This window comes from Phragmites australis, chromosome 14 (genome assembly GCF_958298935.1).
Source record: "Phragmites australis chromosome 14, lpPhrAust1.1, whole genome shotgun sequence".
Lineage (NCBI taxonomy): Eukaryota > Viridiplantae > Streptophyta > Magnoliopsida > Poales > Poaceae > Phragmites > Phragmites australis.
Window position 1 is genome coordinate 24,585,038 of NC_084934.1, and position 14,003 is coordinate 24,599,040.

General features: G+C 43.2%; 1 protein-coding gene across 4 annotated transcripts; it reads left to right on the forward strand.

Moving 5' to 3' along the window:
- The first annotated feature begins 449 nt into the window (after positions 1–449).
- LOC133891391 (uncharacterized) lies at positions 450–5,626 on the forward strand. Of its 4 annotated transcripts, XM_062332108.1 has the most exons (5): positions 728–779; positions 893–1,498; positions 2,258–2,697; positions 3,787–4,022; positions 4,915–5,626. In XM_062332108.1, the coding sequence occupies exons 3-5, from the start codon at positions 2,280–2,282 to the stop codon at positions 5,488–5,490; spliced, it is 1,230 nt and encodes a 409-aa protein (XP_062188092.1). In that variant the 5' UTR covers positions 728–779; positions 893–1,498; positions 2,258–2,279; the 3' UTR covers positions 5,491–5,626. The 4 variants fall into 4 exon arrangements, with proteins under 4 accessions (XP_062188090.1, XP_062188092.1, XP_062188091.1 ...); XM_062332106.1 differs by lacking the exon at positions 893–1,498 and having other exon boundaries at positions 450–779; XM_062332107.1 differs by lacking the exon at positions 728–779 and having other exon boundaries at positions 788–1,498.
- The last annotated feature ends 8,377 nt before the right edge of the window (positions 5,627–14,003 follow it).

The window sequence follows — 14,003 nt, forward strand, 5'->3', positions numbered from 1 at the left end:
CATTGATAACATACTAGACACACAGGAGTAGGGTATTACGCCTCCGTGCGGTCTGAACCTGTCTAAATCCTTGGTGCATTCATTTCTACTAGCTGACGATAATCCATCCTGCCTAAGTCTCACACGCATTAACCCCACATACGAGATAGTTTCAGGACCAGCCCCCCTCACTCGTGGTGTTCATTCTAGTTGCTTTTCACCTCAGCACCAGTCAAAAAATAATTAAAATACCAGGTGGCGGTTGAAAAAGGCTTAGAGTGGTAAATTATAAAATCTTTATGGGTCCCAAATGGTATTTGAGAGTGACAACTCGGGTAGATGGTATTTGAGAGTGAGCCATCCGAGAGAGTGGCAAAATATTAAATTCCCCAACTTCAAACGGTGAAATTAGAGGATCCAAATCCGGATGGGAGAGCAGCGGGCGCGGCAGCCGAAGCAAAAACGACACCAACGGATGGATTTTTAACTGCGCCCGTCCGCTTCCCTTCGCCTTCCCCTCGTGCCCATCCCCTGCTTTCTTTTTCACCCGTCGGCCACAGGAAAGCGCCGTCCTTTCGCTTGCTCGGCCAGCCGCAGCCGCAGCCGCTTGCAGGGTGGCCATGGCTGCGGTGCGGGCGTGCCTGGTGGTGCTCGTCGTGGCGATGGCGTTTTTCTTCTTGGAGGGAGAGGCGGCGGGGAATGCAGGGAGGTCGCTGCAGCGGTGGCGGGGAATGCTGCGGCAGCGGCAGGTGCACAGCCATCTCAAGCGGCTCAACAAGGCGCCGCTCGCCAGCATTGAGGTACTGGCCTACCCATCCGTTTCATCCCCCAACACGGCTCGCATTCAGCTTGCTGTGTTCCGGTTTCCTTGTCAAAGATTTCGTTTTGTTTTGTTCATGGGAGCGAATCCAAGTGAATCCGTGGGAAAAGGTGGTGCATTTGCCATGGAAGTCGAAGAAAGCAGCCCTTTTTGGCAGGTGGCCAGCGGCGAGCATCGAGGGGCGGGGGCGGGTGGCTCATGCGGACGGACCAGAGGAAAAGCGACCCGCGCAAAAGGAGGAGGAGGACGAGGGGAAGCTCACCGTGCTCTCGGTCGGCCGGGGAAGGTTGTGGCACGGCGGCGCGTCGGTGAGGGGTGGAATAGAGCCGCTAGAGTTGGGGAAGGGGCTCGGTCCGATGGAGAAGAGGACGAATCGGGCCGGAGAAACGGTGGATAGCGTCGGGTAGAGCTCTCCGAGGCTTCACACGACCAGGCTATGGAGGAACGGGGCTCGGGCGCGGTGGATTTTGCTCGGAGGCGCGGGATTTGGCTGATGGTGGCGCGTGCTGCTATGGTCGGCCATGGCAGACCAAGGAGTCACCGCCGGTGAGCGCCCCTTCCTCCCGCGTGCGAGCAAAGGAGTCACCGCCGGTGAGCCCTCGCCGGCCATGGCAGGCAAAGGAGCTCGACGTCGGAATGGGAGGAGAAAAGAGAGAGAAGAGGTGAAGGAAGAAAAAAAGGGTAAAATAGTCCATAGTGGTAAGAAATGAAGAAATTCATAGTACTGGTATTATATTCTGAATGGTAGTAAATTGAGTGTTACATTTTGGAAGGGACGCAAATTGAGTGTTAAATTCTGAAATCTCTCGATCCAAAAATCGCGCCCGCTCACCACCGCCAATCCCGCACCTATTCGGCTATTGCCCTCCCCTCCCCTCCCCGCCGCCGCCGCGCACTCAGCTCCGAAGGAAGAGACCAATTCGCGAGGTGGAGCAGATGCAAATCCTCCTACGCTCGATTCTTCCTCTCCTTCGACGCCGTAACGTCGCCACCTCTCCTGCCCCAATGCACCGCGTCTCCCCTGCCTCGCGATCTCTCCGCCCTTTCATGGCCTCTGCTCCGCCTCGCTGGTGGTCACCAGCGCTTGCGCGACGAGACTCTCCACTCATGGCGCCTTCCAATCCACCTGTCCGTCTTGTTTCCCGGTGTGTTTTCTTGTTCTGATGCTAAAATTTGCGCCTTCAGTTGGTTTGATAAAGTTGAGGTTCTGGACTGTGACCAACTTTGAGAATTCTTAGATCTTATTCGGAAAAGGCTGCTACTGTTCTTATATTGATTGTTGGAGGCACAAAAGGGAATAAAATCTTTTAGTTAATCTCATATGACTCCCAAAAATAAAATAAAAAATACAAAAATCGATTTCAGACATTAACATTACGATTTCAATCCTGTCTGATATACCATCCTAATTATTTGAGTCAGATTCTAAGATTTACCTTTTGTGCTCTTTGGTGATAGATTGCCAAATGGATCTCGGAACATGGCCAGCACCAGTGGAGTCAGAGGCGAGGAGTTGGGTAAGCCAGACAGGCTCCGCCTCATCCCTTCTTCCAATGAAGATGATTGTAGGACAATCGTGGAGACAACCGATGGCAAACGAGATGCATGGACAGAAATTCTGGAGGTCACCGATGGTGAGAAAGATGCCAGGAAGGTTACCGAGGATGTCATTCTTCTATGTGGCGAGGGCCCTCCCGGCGAGGGTGAAGAAGATGCGATGGGGGAAACCGAGGTGAGTTTTGATGAGGAAGAATACGAGGGCCATGGCTACCCCGAAGACGGTGTATACCCTATGCATATACTTCCAAATACCAATCACCGTGATGGCTCTATATACAGAAACATATATGCAAGGAAAACATGGAAAACAGATTTTCGTATTGCCGACCGTAACGAGAGTTAGTGATCAATAACTCCTTTTCCTATTTTTTAATTTTTTTCTTAGGAAAATTTTCAAGCTATAGGGTCAGCTGACATATTCTATTTAGAAATCTTGAGGTTAATTTTGCATTACTTTGTTTACTTTTACTGGTTGAGTGCTGATGCGTTGCCACAGAAAAAGGGAATTCTCACCAAATGTCAGTTAGGGGGTTGCATGGTTAGGTGTTTACAAAAGTAGGACACAGCTAACTGTCGTGCCTTAAGCAAATTGTAGCTTGCTCCATTGGCCGTTGTCTTCATTTTCGACTCACTCTCAATCATTGTTTTGGGCCTCGCACCTCGCATAGGACAACATACTTTAGACTAATTCGTTAGATATCATATCTTCTCCCAAAGGTTTTTTATAGTCTAGATAACTAACTAAACTACTTTTCAATTCGCTTTACCCCTCGAATTACTAAAATGGTGTCACTTCACTCCCTAATGACACTTGTCTATTTTGTTTCTCTTTATAAAAAAAAATGTATTTTACACTGAAATTTTGAGAGGTGACAGATGGCATCATATGCCCTATATTACGGAATATGTTCACAATTTTCATGACTATAAGCAGAGGTGTTAAATAGGTTTTAGGCGCTCCCAACTATGCAAATAGCCATGGAAAATTATGAAAATATTCTATAACATAAGATATGTGTCCTCTACCACTGAACAAATTTCAACTTAAAAAATTAAAGACTTCTAGAAAGAGAGAAACAAAAAAGACAAATTTCATTAAGGTATAAAATGACCATGTTTTAGTAGTTCCTGGGGTAAACTAACCGAAAAATAGGTTAGTGGGTTGTGAAATACTTTGGGGAGTAAAACTAGAGTTTTTCCTTTCTTAGGTGTTTAGATATTACGCTATTTTCTTTGGGGTTTCCTCAGAAATACTTTTTGAGGGCGCAAAATTCCTAATAAAAAACATAGATCTTTTCTACCCATACGAAAATAAAATATTCCAATAGCCATGAAATCCTCAAGGAGCATATTTACTTATCGTATGGCAAGTATTTGTTTAGAATATTAATTTTCAATCACAATATAACTTGTAATGTTTTATGAAGCTCGGTTCGAGGCAATGACGTTTTCAGATATCAAAGATTGCGTGTTTCTTTATGGATCTTGCCAGAGCCATTCACCAACACCCATGCTGCAAATTTTCTCATTAAAGTTGGCTAAAATTCCTGTGGACAGTGGCTCGGTAGAGTTGTATGGATACATAGCAATGCGGGATGCTTTGGATCCATTGCTTAATTATGTCGTCAATTTTAGCAGGGATGATCCCATCATCGTGGAACAGGTGCACACCCATATTTATCTACAATTATTTCAAATTATTGTATTCATTTCACAATATAAGGCCAAACTTATCACATTCATAGAACAGTCGAGATTGGATCATACATACTTTTGATGGCATACTACAACCACTTAATCTCTTTTACATCATTAAAGTTGGTATATAGTGTGAATGTTGTATGAACTTTGCTCTTGATTTATGTAATAGATGTAGGCACAGCTTGCAGTCTTGATTTCCTTAATAATTAGACATAGGATTAGTTGTTGTGCCACAGATATTTATTGTGTGATTATTTACATATTTAGTAACATTTGGTGTTATAACTGCAAAAAGATGCCTCCATGTGATTAATGATTAATCTGTCCAGAAGTAGCAAAATGATACTTGGATTGTATAAGCCACTACTATACCGAGTGTTATGTTGTGAAATTATGATTTACTATGAGAACTGACCTAAATTATGAAACTAAGTGAGTATCACGTACTCCAAACAAAATGAAATGGAACAGTTTTGAACTCTTGGTTGCTACTTAGTACACCACAAGAAATTGATTTTCTTTGTTTACATGCAAATTAATGTGCATAGCATGAACGATCCCGTCACTAAAAAAGTCATTTATTTTCTCTTTTCATTTCACACAGGCATGTATAATTAAATATTTGTAATTCAAAATAAAATCAAATTAATTGTGTGGGGGCAATTTTCCCTCTCTGAAACCGTTATGCACTTTGTAACCATTCGGTTTGATATTTGACAAAGATCTTAGTCGTCAACTGTAAAATATCCCTTTAGCTAATTATTGTTACCAGTGAAACATCATAACGGAAATATTTAACTGCAGATATTTCTTGCTTTTATATGAAGAGCTACTAGATAATAATAATTTTGTAGGGTTCCCTCGTCGAAATGACTGGCCCTAAGCGAGGAATCGAGTTGTGTTACATTACTGCAATTGAGTATGACATGAGGATCAAGACAGGAGAACAAGAACAAGATGATCTACAGCTGATCGATGGTGTATCATTCATAGACGAAATAAACACAGGTTCTACAATCACATTCACAAGACGCATCCATGGCCATTGTGGAGCAGTTGACATAACTGTATCAACTCTTGATCACGCAGTTGAGGCGACGGTAGAAGTTGTCATATCAGAAGTGCGGAGCAGTTTCAATTTGTGTCTCAGTTGTTTTGTAAGTGGTTTAGGTGAAGAAATCCGGCTCTTTGATGGTGCCATTGGTGAGCCGCGTGGCTTAAGGAGGTCTGTTGTTGCTGTAGTGATAGATACTTGGATGGATTTGAAGTTCAAGGTAGGTTCGCGGCCTTCTTACAGCAGTGACACTGAACATTGTTGCTCCTTCAAAGCATTCAATCATGGATGCACCAGTCAACAGATAGAGGTTGACTTCGCCTCAATCTCAGTGAAGGTGACTTGGTCGACGTTGTCTTTCAGCGTTGTAAATTGAAATCCTTGTGTGTATTTTTTAAAGGAACTCACAACAGAAGCTAGTATTGTAGCAAGTCTGTGCACAGCCTTGTGCTTGCTTGCGTTTGGTCTGTCCTTCGTTGAATTCTCAATGCATTATTTCTAGCTTTGTTACAGTACAAGTTTTGCTCTGGACATTCTTAATGTATGTGGTTTTTGCCGAAAGATAATGATTTTCATATCTTTGATGAAAGACACTATAAAAGAGTGAATTTTGGCTGATGGACACCACATTCATTAAAATATCAATATTCGGGTGAATAAGAGAGAATCTTTGTAAACGTCTATATTGCCCTAATGGATGTGGACCTTACTTGTCGGCACTTTCTTTAACCTCCTGCTCCCTCTGCTTCACCAGAGCCAGTGCCGCTTAATGAAAGGCAGCATGTACATACCCCGCTCTCCATTTTCCATTGCATAAGGGAAAACATATCATGCATGAATGAACCCTGGGCTCCCAAGGCATGAAAAATGGAGAGAATAGTGGCACAACCAAGGAGTTCATTGCTCGTTATGGCTCAATGCAATTTTAAGGATCCAAACTCAAGATTTAGCTCGTTTCGTTAACGAGCTGGCTCAAGCTACCTCGCAAGCTGCTCATGAGCATAACAAGCACTCTCTTTGTTAAGGTTTCTCTCGTTACCCCATCAAGGGTGTTGTCCCTATGTATATACTTCCAAATAGCAGCCACCGTGATGGTTTTAATACAGGGGCACATATATATGGAAAAGAGACTTTCATATTGCGGACCGTAATGAGAGTAAGTGATCAACTCTTTGCACTCCTCTCTATCCCAATCGATTAACAACTTTGTACAGTTTGCTTCCTCTCCTATTGTTACTTTGTGTCTAGCCTACTCTTAGGCTTTGTATAGTTGAGTTTAGTAGCTGCTATGATCTCTCTAATAAAGTTTTCTTCTACAGTAGGGCTGGAGTTTTTCAAAAAGAGAGAGTAAGCGATCAATATCTCTTTTCCTATTTTTATTTGTTAGTATGACATTTTTCATGCTATATAGTCAACTGATATATTCTCTGCTGAAATCTTAAGGTTAATTTTTCTTTACTTTGTTTACTTTTACTAGTTGAATGTCGATGTGTTGCCACAGATAAAAGGAAATCTCGTCAAATGTTACTCAGGGGTTGCGTTGTTAGGTGTTTGCAAAACAAACTTGCACTTAAGCAGAAAGTTAATGATGGCATACAAAATGGTTTTCTATTTTCTGCAGGGAACCTAGCTACAAAATGGTTTAACAAATCAAGATGGTTAGATTCTGCAGCTTGTATCTTTTTTCAGAGGATTTGCAGGGTATTTGTATCTTGAGCCATATTCTAAGTTTCTAATTCTGATATAGGAAAGAAATAGGGCTTCGAAAAGAATTCTACGTTAGCTGTTGTCCTTTGGTGCCCACGAAAAGACGAAACCCCACGTGCCGCCTCCTCTTTTTTGAGGAAGTTGGGAGGAGAGGCCCCTACCTAATTTTCATTAATAATAAAGAAGTTTGTGTACATATGCAACGCAATGCAATGCAGAGTGGAAATTAAAGTGTATAAAGAGAAAAGAGTGGATATAAAAAAGAAAAATGCACATGCAGGTGCAGGTGCTTAATGCAACATAGCCAATGCACGCAGGCATACATGATAACATGAACCGATTATTTACATCGTTGTACTCTTAGCTATCTGCTGTCTCCATCTCGATGTCCAAGCCTTTAATTCTTACATGCTTGCGTGTGCTCTCATTGGTTCTATATATGCGCCCAGAGCTCAAGAGTCTCCACAGTTTTCTTTGATCCTTTCAATTGGCAGCAGTATATCATCGATCAGACACCTTCCTGTTTCCCAGATTTTCCAACCATATATATATTCATGAAGACAGTAGGCTACTCTCACTACATGAAAAAAGTTCATTAGTGACAGATGATAACCGTTATTAATGATCGGTCTCACAACTGTCATTCAAACGCGTCACTAATGAGAGATCATTAGTGATGGGTTATGATTCGTCACTAATAAGATCATCAGTGATAGGTGATAACCAAGATTGTCAGGATCCCGATCCAAATCATATAATCCTACGATCCTATGATCCTACAAAGCCGAGATGATTCTAATCCCACCATGTATCCTAATTTTATAGGATCATGATATTAGGTGAGAGTTATATACGATCCCACCAGGGTTTTTAGGATCGCACGATACCACAACCCTACCTGGCCGAGCCTCACAGTAGCAAGTAGAGCTCCCTCCCGCACCCGCATGGGCCACACATTGTGGAACTCCGTATGGGTCTATGTATACAAAATTTAAATTCAGAACCATATAGATCTATGTGTAATTGTATTCCATTCTTAGTGGAACTCCGTAGTTTATATCTTCAGAACATACAGTTAATGATGTTTCATACTTATTAAATATAATTTTAATATAAAAAAATAAATTAAACTTTAAAAATAAAAATCCCATAGGATCGTGATCCTACGATTCGATTCTGCTCGGCAAAAAACGATCCTATCTAGGATCCCGATCCTGAAAACCTTAGTGATAACCATTACCTGTCACTAATGACTGAATATTAGTGACGGGTCATAATCTTGACTCGTCACTAATGACTGATGAACGTTTTTTTTTTGTATTTTTTGACACGAAAAAAGTCGAAAAAATATTTTTTTTCACTTCAGTCATCCCCACGCAGGCTCATCGCATATACCCCACAGGAAGCTGCAACTTTCAAAAATTGAGAGGAAAGACATCAATCTTGGTGATGTTGGTTCTAGGGAGGAAGGCACATATCAAGCAATTGCGAAGGTTTTCTTTGAGAAACCAGCTTCTACAGAAGAATTGATACATGTTCATGGAAAGATTTGTTCGTTGCTGGGTGTGGAGTGCAAGAACCTTGGAGAAAACCAATTCTTGTTCACTTTTCAGCAGGCGTCGGGAAAGAGAATGGCTCTTGAGGAAGGCAAATGAAATTTCAAGGATGATTTGGTGGTCTTGAAGGAGTTCGACGAGTCAACAATCTTAGAAGGTATGGAGTTTACTCATATTCCGATCTAGGTGAGGGTTTCAAGGATCCCACTTGGGAGAATGACTAGGGCGACAGGGGAGGCCATCAGAGAAGAATTGGGTGAGTTTCTTGATGTAGATGTGGAAGCCGATGATAAGGCAGTGGGTCAGTTTTGCGTATGTTTTTTTCGATAAAGGAAGTTTTTATCGAACTCAGACAATTACATCAAAATGTTACAATCGTACTAAGAACACTCCCGGTCTCTGCATAACCAAGATGCAAACAGCCAAAAAAAGAAAAGAGATTACATAAATAGTTTATCATTGGCGAATACAGGAGATGCTAAGACGCTCCGATCCTCCAATTAAGCCGCCACCCATAGACCTGGGTAAAACACTTTCTAACCAACTTCTCCAAAAGTTGACACACCACTGTAACCATATCCCGAGAATTCGGTTTTTGTAATATATTCTAGGTACGGATCCAGTGGGTACAAAGGTAGATAACCTGCAAAGGAGATGTTATGTTACTTTTATCAAACACCATATAATTCCTGTATAACCAAAAAGACCAGCAAGTAACAGCCGCCCCCAACAATACTATCATTTTCAAGTCTCTCCTAATGCCACGTAACTAAGTACCAAACATATGTGATACACTACGAGGTGTGTGGAGCCCTGTAGCCACTTGTATGATAGACCACAAGGCGCAGGCAAGTCGGCATTCAAAGAAAAGATGTTTAATTATCTCTTCGTGGTGACAAAAACAACATTTAGTACTCCCTTGCCAATTGCGCTTAGCCAAATTATCCTTTGTCAGAACAACACCCTAACGCAAGTACCAAAGAAAGATTCTAACTTTTAGAGGCACCTTTAGCTTCCAAAGGTGTTTATTGACATCAGGAACATCACTATATACTAAAGCAAGATATTGAGATTTCACCGAGAACTGCCCATTCTGGGTTAAGTTCCAGCGGAACTCATCTTGCTCCTGAGTTAGCACAACATTAACTATTCGAGGAAGCAAAGCATTCCACGCTAACAATTTTGGTCCTATGAGATCCCTTCTAAAAGAAATATTAGGAGGGAAGGTTCTGAGAACTTCTACTACAGTATCATGTTTGTTTCTTACTATATTGTAGAGGCATGGATATTGTTCTCACAGAGGAGAATTACCCAACCACTGGTCTTCTCAAAAGGTAATCTAAGTGCCATCTTTGATAGTGAAGGTTTCGAAACGTAGAAAATCTCGCTTCACCTTCATTAGGCTGGCCCAGAAATGTGAATCCCCAGCTTTCCACTGGACTTGTGATAAGGGTTTAGAACCTAGTTACTTATTTCGAATAATTTGTTGCCACATTCCATCAGACTTGTGCAATTTAAAGAGCCATTTACTGAGTAAGGCAATATTCTTACTATCTAGATCCTGAATCCCTAGCCCCTTTGTTCTCTGGGTCAGCACAAAATGTTCCATTTAGAAAGGTGATACCTTTTCTTTTCATTATCACTTTGACAGTAAAACCTGGAGCGAAAGTAATCAAGTTTTTTATGCACCCCCCTCGGTATAACAAAGAAGGACATCATGTACATGGGCAGACTGCTAAGCACTGAATTTATTAATGTCAGCTGCCCACCAGTTGAAAGGTGTTTTCCTTTCCAACTATTGAGTCTCTTCTCCAGCCGTTCCTCGACCCCTTTACAATCTCCATTCCTCAATTTCCTATAATGAATAGGAGTGCCTAAATATCGCAAAGGGAAATCACCAGTGCCGCAACTGAAAAGTTCAGTGTACTACTCGGTCATGGATTGAGCGTTGCCAAAGCAAAACAATTCGTTCTTATAAAAATTGATCTTAAGACCCGAAAGTTGCTCAAACGCACAAAGTAATAGCTTCATGCTGCGAGCTTTTTCAAGATCATGATCCAAAAAAAAGAATCATATCATCGGCATATTGTAGAATAGAAATATCATCATCTATGAGATGAGGAACCGCACCACAAATTTGTTCATCAGCTTTGGCCCTTTTGATCAGAACGGCTAGCATGTCAGCAACAGTATTGAACAACATTGGGGAAAGAGGGTCACCTAGACGGAGAACTTTTTTCATTTGAAAAAATGGACGAACGTCATCATTCACTTTAATTGCTACACTACCTCCCAAAACGAAGTCTCAATCCAAGAGATCCACTGGGGTGAGAATCCTTTCATTCAAAGAGTCTGTGATTAGAAGGGCCATTTGACCTTGTCATAGGCCTTCTCAAAGTCAACCTTAAAGATTACCCCGCTCATTTTCTTTCTATGCAATTCGTGTATTGTTTCGTGTAAGATGACGACTCCCTCTAGGATATTCCGTCCTCGCATGAACGCGGTTTGAGTTGGATTGATCACTTGATATGCAACCGAATTAATTCGATTTGTGGCCACCTTTGTGAAAATCTTGAAGCTGACATTCAGCAAACAAATTGGTCTATATTGTTGGATCTGGTTTGCCTCTTTGATTTTAGGCAGAAGACTTATAACCCCAAAATTGAGGCTAAACAATGGCAGTTCACCCACATATAATTTATGGAATAAATTCATCACGTCATACTAGATAATAACCCAGAATTTCTGGTAAAATTCTGCCGAAAACCCATCTGGTCCTGGAGCTTTATTGTGTTCCATGTCGAAAACAGCATCCCTAACTTCGTTCTCCGAAAAGGGTGCCGTAAGAAATTCATTCTCCGCCTCTGAGAATTATGTGATGTCTTCTTTCCTGGACTCATCCATTGAGAAGGAATTATTCTCTAGTGGCCCAAAAAGAGTTTTATAATAATTGGTAATATAAGCCTTAAGAATGGTGTCGCCTTCGATTTCGCCTTCCTCTTGCTCTAGGCAGAAGATCCATTTCTTCCTATGTTTACCATTGGCAACCATCTGGAAGTACTTGGTGTTATTATCACCAAGCAAGACGTCTGTCACCTTCGCACACTGGTACAACTTGATTTCTTCTTCACGAAGAAGTCTGACCAGCCGATCTCTAGATTGAGCCAACTGCTCTCTCTCAACATCGGTCAGTCTGTGTACCTCAGCGGCAATATCCAATTAATTCACAGTGGACTGAAGGTTTTACTTTTCTTGTTTGTAAGCTCCACTGGTTTGGGCCGCCCAACCCCGTAGATGTCTGTGCAAGGCGCTCATCTTGTTATTCCAACGTTGGGTATGGTTTCGACCTTTTACCGACTTGTTCCAGATTTCCACCACACGGTCATGAAAATCATTCCGAGTGAACCAGCTAAGTTCTAATTTGAACTGCTTCCTGTTCCCCGAGAAAGTCACTGTTCCAGTGTCAAGCAACAGGGGTGTGTGGTCCGAAACATCTCTATCCAGAGCGTGTACAGAAACCAACGGATATTTAGATGCCTATTCCATAGTCATAAGAACTCTATCCAACTTTTCATAAGTTGGACTAGGAAGGGAATTAGCCCAAGTGAATTGTCGACCTGTTAAGTCAATTTCTCTAAGATCAAAGCTATCAATTACAGCATTAAACAGAAAAGGCCAACGATCATTGTATCTGTTGTTATTCTTCTCATTACTATTCCTCAAGACATTAAAATCCCTGCCAATCAGGGTTGGAATGTGGTTTTGCTGGCAGGCACGCACTAGTTCCACAAGGAAACTAGACTTGAAATCATCCTGCGCCGGTCATAGACTACCATAAGGACCTATTTAAATTTCTCTATATTGTTGCTTAGATGGAATTTGACAAAAAAAATTCCCCTTCAGTAATCAGCAACAAATCAAGCATGTATGCATTAATCTTGAGCATAATTGCACCAGACCTGCCGCGAGGAGGAAGGCAATGCCAAACAAAATCAGCACCTCCAGAAAGGCAAGCCTGATTTGTTTTTGACATGCCACCCTTCCCTGTCTCCATTAAAGCTACAAAATCCAAATTATATTCCCTAATACCATCAGCCACATACCGAAATTTAGCCAAGTCGGAGAGACCTCTGCTATTCCAGAAGACGCCTTTCATTGGGAAACAATTTTATTGGATTTCTTTCCGCTATTCGGGACCTTTCGTCCTTTGATGAGAGGTGTTACTCTTTCGGTGGGTAAAGAAGAAAGGAAGATATGGTGCCCTTTGTGCTATGAATTTTTGCCATATTTCTGCTACACGTGTGGAATTATTGGCCACAATGATCATTTTTGCTCTATCAGTTTGAAGAAGGGGGGACAGCACAATTCAATAAGTGGATGTGCTATTTGCGTGGGAAGAAGCGAGAGGAGGATGAAGGAAGGGAGCAGGGAGTCAAGGTAGTTTTGGTAGATCAAGTGGTTTTCTTGATGCATCCTTTTTGGAATTCTACTAAAGGAAGGAATTCAAATATAGGTAAAACACTCTTTTTGGAATTCTACCCTAGGAACCACTCTAGATTTCTTATGCCGATAGGAAGAAAACAAAAGGAGAACTTCAAATCGAAGATTTTGGATTAGATTTGGCAGCATGGCCAAGTGGTAAGGCAGGGACTGGAAACCTTTATCCCCAGTTCAAATTTGGGTGTCGCCTGACCCACAAAATACTTTGGATTAGCAGAAGATTCTTAGGGTGATTCCGCACCTTCTTCTCCTTTAATCAGCTTGCCAGATAAAGTGCGAAGGATGGTGTGCAATCTATAATTTTTTTTCATTTGAGTATCTATTAGAACATAATTCTTTAGCATCTGATTTCTTTCTAACAAGGGGTTAAAATGGCTTGATGAACCCTTTTGTTCACACGCACCTGCCCCATGGAAGAAATTCTTCACGATTTCTAGAGTTCCGGACTTCGAATTGGGAGTAACCACTAGTGAAAGGGCGCACCTAAGACCAAATTCCAATACAGCAAGTAAAAATGGCCAACTGGATCGTGCCTACTGAGCCGGCCCGAGGCATGACACTGTAGGCACAGCACAAGCACGAGGTTAGACGGACCGGGCTGGCACAGCACGGCTAGCCGGGTCGTGCCTAGGTCGACGCCTCAGCACGGTGGGCCAACACGGCACGACCCAATTTAGACGGGCCGACAAAGGCATAGCCAACCCAACCCCGCACCAGCCGCCCACCCCTGTGCCGCCTCGCCCGCCCCCGCCCTGCCCCACACCGGCCGCCCCCTGCACCATCTCATCGCGCCACTCGCCCCAGCCCCGCCCCGCACCAGCCGCTCGCCCCTGCGCAACCTCGCCGCGCTGCCCGACCACCCTAGCAGTTCCCCGCCCTGCCCCGCTCTGCCTGCTCCCACCCCGCTCTGCCCGGCCGCTCCGCCCCGGCGGCTCCCCGCCCTACTCGACCGTGCCGCCCCTGCACCGCCGCCTGGCCCCATCGCCTAGCGGCCCGGCACGGCCCGCCATGCCGCAACCATGCCCGGGCCAGCCTGGCACGACAGTGTGCGTCACAGACCGTGCCGTGGGCTGAGAGCGCGGCACGCGGGCCAATACGACCCAGCCCGTTACAGTAGTCGGGCCTA